The sequence below is a fragment of the Galeopterus variegatus genome, unplaced genomic scaffold (assembly GCF_000696425.1).
Source record: "Galeopterus variegatus unplaced genomic scaffold, G_variegatus-3.0.2 Scaffold2841, whole genome shotgun sequence".
NCBI lineage: Eukaryota > Metazoa > Chordata > Mammalia > Dermoptera > Cynocephalidae > Galeopterus > Galeopterus variegatus.
Window position 1 is genome coordinate 218077 of NW_007728952.1, and position 9956 is coordinate 228032.

General features: G+C 39.9%; 1 protein-coding gene across 2 annotated transcripts in view; it reads right to left on the bottom strand.

The window, feature by feature from the left end:
* The window catches only part of ANXA2 (annexin A2), a 47468-nt gene that overhangs the window by 9416 nt on the left and 28096 nt on the right, over nucleotides 1–9956 (bottom strand). For both annotated transcript variants that reach the window (XM_008583158.1, XM_008583159.1), the window contains exons 4-5: nucleotides 6307–6401; nucleotides 3201–3314 (exon numbers count right to left, since the gene is read on the bottom strand). In XM_008583158.1, coding sequence (XP_008581380.1) covers nucleotides 3201–3314; nucleotides 6307–6401 — 209 coding nt within the window. The remainder of the gene's footprint in view (nucleotides 1–3200; nucleotides 3315–6306; nucleotides 6402–9956) is intronic.

Genomic DNA, 9956 nt, shown 5'->3' on the forward strand with positions numbered 1-9956 from the left:
GGGGGCGACACTGAGGGTTGCGATCCGTTGCCGGACACGGAAAAAGACAAAAAAAAAAATGCTTCACCGGAAACAAGATGGTATACGTGGCATGTTTGAGTACAACCATGTTAAGAAAAAAAACAGACAGTAAATGGAAAGAGACAGCCAAGGAATATACCAAAATGTTAAAGCTGTTTGCCTTTTGGTAATGAGCTTATAAAGTCACTTTTTCTTCTTCCTTTGTTTTAAATTAGTGAGAAGAATTATTTTAATCAATGGGGAAGTTTTTCTTCGTTAAACAATTCTTATCATTAGTTTAAAGGAAAGAAATATAGACATGTTATGTTGTCATTTGCAGCCAGCATCATTAGATTAGAATAAGTCTTTTACCAGGGAAAGGTATAGTTAAAATAAACTTTGCAGCTTCACTTCTTTGAAATGTAAAATTGGGTTAGTGTTAAAAATTTCATTCTTGTACTTCCATTTTTGCTTGATTATTATGCACTCTTCGGGCATTTTAGGGAAGCAAAAGGAAATAATGAAACGCCAAATAAACCTAGACACCAACACTTTATTAAGGAATAAGAATTTGACGGGTGATGTATTCAAATTTAATATATACACTCTTGAGCGAGCCAGATAGCTTGAAAGGACCCAATGAAACATGTATTTCAAAGCTGGCTTCATGATCAAAGTCAAGATTTAATAATCAGAATTCTCTAATACTTGTCTTTCCGAATATGGAAATATCACTTTGAACTAAGTAGAATTACAACTGTTTAAAATGTAAATCAATTATAAGGTGTTAATACAATAAGGAACTTACCCACATGAAAAGTGTGTCAGCTATTAATTAAACTTATTAGAGTTGATATACCCCTGAAAAAGCGGTTTGTGTAATATAAGCTAAGCCTCCAGTTAATGGTTGATTTTGAATTTACTTTTAATCTAATATTTGAGCGAATGGCTCTTCTTCCAGAGTTTCTATCATGATTCGTAGAGGTTCCAGCAAAGCCAAAATGTCTTCCCTTGTTAGCAAAAGGTCCACACAGCACCCTATACAAATGTTATTAAATGACTACCGAGTATCTTTGAATATTTTAGGAGGGCAGTTTTTCAATCTCAAGGGTGATAGAAATACAGTCTAAAGATAACTCATGCATTGGAAGAAATGCTATATCCTGACATTGTAGAAATGCAAGAAAAGTATACTAATAAAAGATTTGTTTCCTGGGCCGGCCCAGTGGCACACTGGAGAGTGCGCCACTTGGGAGCGCAGTGGCGCTCCCGCGGAGGGTTCAGATCCCATGTGGAGACCGGTTCCCGCTCACTGGCTGAGCGTGGTGCGGGCGCAACATTGAGGGTTGTGATCCCGTTGCCGGTCCCCGGTACGGGCACGACACCGAGGGTTGCGATGCCGTTACCAGTCAGTAAAAAAGACAAAAAGGAAAAAAAAAAAAAAGATTTGTTTCCTTCCAACACCAATATACCAGTGTCAATATCTGAGAATTCTAATGGTGTTTTTATCTCTACATTCAAAGGTGACCTTGAAAATTTCCCAAATTTGGCCCAAGCTTTCCACAGATTGTCCACAATTCCTATCACAAGGGCAACTTCTACTGAAACATATGGACATATGGCAGATACTGCCACTGGTATTGCCAGAAGTAAAAACATTTAAAAAAAAAAAAAAGCATAGCTCGGTTAATGTCACTTCTATCTTTATGGATTTCAGAAGGGTACTCAACTGTGATCACTAATGGAAGAGCTGGCACCAGGTCAAAGATTTGGCAGTTCAAGCACCCTTCACTGGGTCCAATTACACAGATTACAACAGTGACTGACAGCTCACACAGGTCTGTTTCAATCACTAATACCTAGTAACAGATACTAGCAAAATCGTACAAATCACAACTAAATGGATTCTTGATGAAAATAAGATAACTAATCTGAAGTGTTGATGGTCAGAAGAAACCTAGTAGAGGCTGGCTCATCCACAGTTCCAAAGGTCCAAAGACTTGGTTTTCAGGAGTGCTATCTTTATTAAGCAGGATCATTAAATGTTATTGACATTTTATCATTCTCAATTATACCTTCCCTGCACTATTAGCCTACTTAGGGAACTTAGCGCAAATAAAATGAGCACGTCTTAGGCTAAGCTGAAGAACTGAAGGAATAAAGAGATTTAAAAACAAGTCTTTCAGCAGCCCCATGCTATCAAGTTCAGGGCCCTGGAAATGCCCAGTGTGTAAGTGGCCTCACTCTCATGGTGCCCTCTGGGGAAAAGGATGACAACTGAACTGTGACATTAGCTCTGGTGACAGGCTTACAGCTTGGTCTGTTCATAATTCAGGAACAGTGGCATCACAGAAAACACACTCAGAATAAAAAATCAGAAATATGGCTTCCCCCCTACCGCAGAGGCTTTTACCCAGTTACATCAGCAGAGGGCAGTATCAGATTATTCAAAGTGCTACAGGCACACACTATGAAAAGGGTCTGTATGCCCTGCTGTAACATACACTTATGTCTATGTCTGTGCACTTATTACATTTATATAATAACTGATGTTTTAGGTATGCACAAAATTCAGGGAGTTTCCAACCTGGAATTTTTACTCTAATTTAACCTAAAATTACATGATCAAAATAACTTTGCAAAAGAAAAACATAAAACAATATGTGCTATGAGACTTCAGTTGAAACATAGGTACCATTCATGAGCTGAAATCACCCCTTATGTGCACTGTGATGTTCTGATTTTGCCCAAATTTGAAATAAACAATGGGTGTAACAGGGAGAGGGTCAGAGGAAGAAACACCCATGAGAGCATGGGCAGAATTTGCAAGCTTCACTTAACAAAAGCTACGAACTTTTCCTTTGCCTTAATATCACACATATCTCTTTTACGGAGGAAGTGTAATCAAGGAAGTAGTTTTCCCAAATGGTATGCCAATTGCCCAGGTGCCGAATAGTAGCAGCTGGTTACTGACTTAGCATCAAGAAATTTCTTTACAGTCTCAAAAAAAGTAATTGAAATATTTTTGGTACAAATCCTGAGACTTGTCACTTCAATTCATTCATTCAAAAAAAAAAAAAAAAAAATGGTTCCAAATGAGAATTCAACAAAACTGAAAATCACCTAATTATGCTCAGAAAGCTGTAATTCACAAATATTAATGGCAGATTTGACAGAGAAGACATCTCACACGTGTTTACCTTCATGGAGGCTTTTAGCTCGGAAGCATCATACTGAGCAGGTGTCTTCAATAGGCCCAAAATCACCGTCTCCAGGTGGCCAGATAAGGCTGATTTTAGTGCTGACGCAAGTTCCTGCAGAAAAACAGGCAATCATATGAAAAATTTGGTTGGTAACCATTATTCACTTTAACACTGGTGAATAGAACAAAAGTAAGAGGGATGTTTGTAAAGCAGGTTGTGAGTTTTTGACCACTCTGGGGTCTTGGGTCAACTTTCCTTCACTGCCTTCCCTTCAACAGACTTTAACAAACTCCCTTAAAATCCACACCAATTTTGCATTCTCCTACACTCAGTAAAAGGAAACTGGAGTAGGATGCAATTCCTCAGAAAACTATGAGTGTGAAGACACTTCACAATACTCCCCATGAAAGACAAGGCACTTTCTGGGGTCAAGGCCCCTGCTAAGAAGGAGGTGTTTAGAGTGGAGAGCATCCTGAAAAGTAGAGTCTTCGAAGCCTGTTGACATCATCCTGTAGAAGATATGTTTGTGCAGCTGCTCCAGGGGTGGCTCCTCAAAGTCTCTGGAAGGAACCAGAGGCCCAACATTGCTGGAAGTGGGCTCATGAAGCTTTCCTCTGCAAAACACTACATTTAATACTGAGGAAACATCAACTTGTCTATACCAAATTGAGACATTGTTGATGGAGACGATGGGGAACTAAAGCCCTCCAATTACCTCCTTGACTTAGTTCCCTGCTGCATATTATTTCTTAACGGTTCTACTGTCACCATGAACACAAGATTTCAAATCAGAGGTGTGAGTTAGCATCCACGTATGGAGACAAATACCCAATTCAATGTGCCATTTAAAGACGCTTGCTCAGGGATTAAACTTCCTACAGATCATGGGCATTGGGTGATGCCTGAACTCTCCCACTGTAATTATTTTCTTCTTTCTTTCCACTTTTTCCCTTCTCTTCTCTCCCTCCTTTCTTTCTCTCCTGCTTTTTAATAGTACCTATGGTATCTACAATGTTTAGCCCCTGAAAGAACTTGCAGGCTCTAAGAAGTGATTTGTAGCCTGCTTCAAAGACAATCTTCTTGAATTGTTCACAGATGTCGCAAACGCTAGAATTGACATGGATCTTAGAAATCATGAGGCCCAACCCTTTCACCACCTACTTTCTCCTGCTTCAAAATGTCCTAGGAACACATAGCACTTAGGAGGGGATTTTAAAAGCAACACCTCCCAATTACAACACCAATTTTCCAGTTTGGAACTCTGAGGTTAGGTGATTCCAAACTTAGCCTGTCCTTGACACTCCCCTCTACCCATTCTCTAGTCAAACCTGAAATAGCATTTGGGCACCTACTGACTTCTTCCACTTCTATTCTAAACTCCTTCTGGGCATTCGACTTCCTGTTTCTCATGATGTCCAGAACAGAGCTTTGCACTTAACAAAAACTCCAGAAATGTTTGATAAATAAAACATAACCATTCCCTGTATGGGAAACAGGCATCTGCTGAATGTGAAAGAAACATAAAATCAGTCCTCTGTGCCAGCTCCTCTCCACTTGTGCCTGCTGTGCTAGGCTCTTCAAACCCCTCACTTCAGCAGCCTCGGTCCACACCCCTAAACAACTCACTTGAAAAGATAAGGTTCCGCTTCTAGGAATCCCTTCGGAAACTATCTCACATAGTTTATGTACCTTTCTGTAAAAGATGACAATTCTCCTTGGCCCAAGGCTGAGAGTCATCAAGAATCAATAGTAGGACAGTGAGCTGTTCCCAGCACAGAGCAAAGCCTGTGAGGTTGCTGAACCCCATTATGATACTGGTAACACTTTTCCTCCAACGGGGAATGTTGTTCTCCATATATCCAATTTGAAATCACGATCCAGGCTTCTATGTTTGTGTGAGCACTTGTGTGAACACACCCAAGTGTTACAAGACCACACTCTGTAAGTGACAGCTGAATGAGCAATTATTTGCCTGCTGTCCAAAGAGGTGGGCATTCTGTTCCAGTGGGAACCCGGCTCTACCAACTCACAGATCCTCTTGGGAAGCTGGAAGAATAAAACACTCCCCCTTCTATGCCTCACTACAGAAGATTAATATAAATCTAGCAGAAGAAGGATTTTAATGCACTTGAGATGAAAGAAGCCAGATGCTTTCCTTTTCATGTCTATGGCCTTTCCAACTATTGTGGAGGGTGGGAAGAGAGCTAGATCAAGGCTTGACCTGCAACTCCCAGGACTCTGGTGGTCATGTCAACCTCAAGAGCAGAAATATCTCTTCCAGAATCCTTCCAGGTCACCTCTACTGTGGCTACGAGTGAAAGCCATAAGTCAAATGGGAGCTTCAGGAAGCCACACTTACTGCACCATCCAAGAATAAATCAAAAGCTTTTAATAGCAAGAAGTTAAAAATAAAGCAGCACATCCTTAAAAATAAAATTTCCTAACACTGTGACAAAATAAAGGACAAACAAGTGTTGGTGGTTCCTTAACCACTAGTGGACAAGCAAAGGAAAAAACACACAAAGACCCTTCAAACAATGGGAGCATGGCATATTGAAGACAGCCTGGTAGACCGAGTGAACTACCAATTCAGCCCATTCATTGCAAAAATCTGAAGAATTTTAAGAAAAATCTTAAGAACAAGAGGAGCATGTTAGGATCAATCCTCAGTAGAGGCTAGTGTCCTAAGATTAAATTAGAAACAGCTTATCAGGAGCCAGCAGGAGTTATAAAGACAAACGGAGTTGCGGCATGTAGAGAACTGAGAACAGTGCCTGGCACAACGTAATCCCTTGGTCACTGGTACCTGTTATTATTGTTGTTGTGATACCCAGTTCCTTTCTAACCTTCTGTTCCCAGCACTGATCCCTCCACGTGGTCTGGATGGGAGGAAGTGGGGTTTATGTATATGAGCTCCCAAGCACTCTAGGGGCCACAGTGTGTGTGACTTGTAACTCTTACATTATGTAAGAGGAAAACCTTGGCTACCCAAGGGTTCCAAAGGCTCTTGCTGGTGAGAGCCACAATTCATGAAAAGAAAAAGCACACAAAGAGGAAACTAAATTCAGTGAGGAATGCCCTCCATCCCTGAAATTGCCGGTACCTTTTTGGTCCTTCTCTGGTAGGCGAAGGCGATATCCTGTCTCTGTGCATTGCTGCGGTTGGTCAAAATGTTGACAATGGTGACTTCATCCACACCTATGGAAATACAAGTTGTGAACAGTTACTTGACCACATATGCTAGCACTCCGGGCTCACACAGAGGTTTTAAGCAGAGTTTTCCAAACTGAAATTTATATACTGTTTTCCCAACTGAAATACCAGGACACCATATGGAAATACAAGTTGTGAACAGTTACTTGACCACATATGCTAGCACTCCGGGCTCACACATAGGTTTTAAGCAGAGTTTTCCAAACTGAAATTTATATACTGTTTTCCCAACTGAAATACCAGGACACCGAGATTTGTTCTCTCTCTCTTGTCCGCACCGACTATCCATGTGTACACACTCTCCCTTTTTTCCTGAAAGCCTCAAACCTCAAGATTAAATGGACCTTTTAAATATTTGTATTAAAAAACTGTTTTATTCACAAATTGGTTTCTGGAATCAACAGTAGGAGGTGCATTTCTGGGGCTTTGGCAGTCAGATGGAACAACAAAGATTTAGGAGGATTTTAAATGAAGGTCCCCAAATTACCATTTAACTGGGGATTTAATAGACAGTAACTGCAAACTGAATTAATAGAGACAATTATTTATATTTATTGCAGGATTACGGCTATGTAAGCAGCTAGGTATAATTTCTATAATTATAGAAACTGTCATGACAAATGAGTCAGATTTAATATGGCAGTTGTATTTTAATAGCATAATTGATTAATACAATCATACTTATTGAAGACTAAATTGTTTTGTAAGGAAAATAAACGTTCCACTGCTTTTAATCTTCAATAGGCAATTTTAATAATCAATTCTATAACTTTATTAAAAAGAGTGTTTTAATCTAAATTAAATCTAAATTGGGAGTTTTGAAGTGCCACCAAAATACTTTAGTACCTATTTTAATTGGAACATGTGTATTTACAAAGATAAGCAATGCTTTCTGGTATCAGAAAGTTTCCAATTTTATATCAGAAATACTCCAAACAAGCCACTTAAGAAAGAACGATTTTACAAATCCAGAAATTGAAAGGTCTCTCTTCTGACTGATTATAAACTTTGTTTAATAATAAAAAAAAATAGTCTGCCATAACTGGATAGGTAATTCTTGGATGAGAGAGGAGAATCGCTAAGCCCACAAGGTCACCTGCAAACTGCACATGGCTCTGCCTAGAAGAAATCAGAGGAGCCCTGAAGAGGCAGAAAGGTCAGAAGTGTAACACTGTGAGGCAAAGGTAAGGAAGAGACTGGCAGAGGAGGCATCCTGAACTCTCAGGTATGATAGGAAGATCAAAAGGAATAAAGTTAGAATTTCTGGGTATAAAAATAAATAACATTTTTAAAAATGTATACACTCATTTCAAAGTAAGTTCATACCAACATGCTGGTTACCTAAACTGCAGCATCTATACCTTTAGATCTAATTTTTAGAGCAGCCAATGGAAACAGAAACCCTATTGTTGTGTATGAGACTCAGCATCAAAGACACTTGTTTTAGCATTGGATACAATATTGAAAAATACAGAGAGGAAAAAAAACCCTATGTCCAGGAAGAGACTAATTAAATGTTCTTTTGTCCATATAATGGGATATTTTGCAGTTGTTTAAAATGATGGCATAGAAGTATTATTAATTGTTATAGAAAAATATTCATAATACACTGCTAAATTTAAAAAAAAAAGACAGGTTGCAAAGCAGTATGCCAAGTATTAACCTGATTTTTGTAAAATGCATATGCACGTATAAGAAAATATCTAGAAGTCTTTATACCACAACTGAATAATGATCATCTGAGTGGTGAGATTATGGGTAATTTAAATTTTTCTTTCTTTTGCTTATCTATACTTTCAAAGTTTACCATAATGACCATAAAAATGGTTTTTAAAACACACAGTGAATGGCACACAGTCATTGATCTAGAATCAACATGAGATTCCCAGCATGGTTCTAAGCACCTAAGTTAGAATAAAACACAGTATACATAATAATTAGGACTTACATCTATGATTTCAGTTTCCAAACATGGCAACACAAGCTATGCTATTTATTCCTCACAACAAACAAGACAGGATAGCTATTTCTCTTTCTGTTTTATTGACGAGGAAGTTCACAGACATTGAGGTTCCTCTGCATCTTGTACCTGTGTTCACGTTTGTCCTCTTTAGGTCTCAGCTTCTACATCTGTGCACATGAAACACCAACCAATATAATTAAGGTTTAACTTCTACGTGTATTTAGTTTCAATCAGGTATGGGCAGGACAGATTTAATCAGAGACTTGCTGAGGTTATGAGGCTTCTTTAGTGGAGGTGTGTCTGGGCTCGTGTGCGCACAAAACTACCCACGCATATGTGTCTGCTCGCTCGTGCTCTCTCTCCCTCTCATTCTTGCTGCTCTGTCTCTCAAAAATGCTATGGCTCTAACTTTATATTAAGAAAACCACTTGTTGGGCCGAGCCCGTGGCGCACTCGGGAGAGTGCGGCGCTGGCAGCACAGCAGCATTCGCACAGCAGCACTCCCACCGCACACTCCCACCGCAGGTTCGGATCCTATATAGGAATGGCCGGTGCGCTCGCTGGCTGAGCGCGGTGCGGCTGGTCTCAAAAAAAAGGACCAAAAAAAAACCCACTTGTTTATTAATGTGTTTTTGCCTTATACTTCACTTTAAATGAAAATGCTGAAGAATCACAACAAAATACAACTCTATCCTCTACCCTCAACTCTAGTATTTCCTGAAATCAATCTGACCTGAAGGCATACCAAGAACACTGACCCATAAAAAATGATTCTCTTGGAAAGAAATGCAGTCTATGTTTGTGTCAGAACGTGGTCCTTGGCCCACCTGCCTTAAAACCACATGAGGCACTTATTAAAAACACAGTCCTCTGGGCCCCACCTGAGATCTACTGAGTAAGGCTCTCTAGGCCTTGGGACCCAAGAAGCAGCATTTCAACAAGCTCCCTGGTAGCGACTTATTTGAGAATCACCAACACAGATGGAGGGCCATGGGTGGGGAATGGAAAGGTCTTTGGAAACCTGCCTATGTACAAATCTGCCTATGTCACTTCCACCAACTGTTTCCGTGAGGTACAGGGTGGACTACAATTTTAGGGAGAGATATGTTTACCTTTGTCCAAACAACCCAGGTAAGAAATAAACCTAAAAAGAGTTCACTCTACAAACTGCGGTATAGTCCCATGCTCTTAGACAACGAAGCAGCTTTTTCTTTCTGCAGCAGCTAAGTATCTAGCCAGCAGAGTTGGAACTCAATCCAATTATTGGAAATCCCCGTAAAGAGCCTGGGTGGTTAACCTGTGTCTCACTGAGGAGGCAGCAACAACTGCAGTCTGAAGGAATCCAAATGTATTTTACCTAAATTATTTACCAAGCAAACAGCCTGCTGAGATGCAGTACCTAATGTGCTAAGACTCTTTACAAGTGAACAATCTATGCATTACACAAATACTAATGCCAGTAACCATAAAGAAATTTTAGCAGAGGCTCTTTCTGCAAGTGGAAGACTCCACCCACGCATCCTGCCCCAAGAATCTCACCTGCATCAGCTATTTCTCCCATACCGTTATCTGCATGT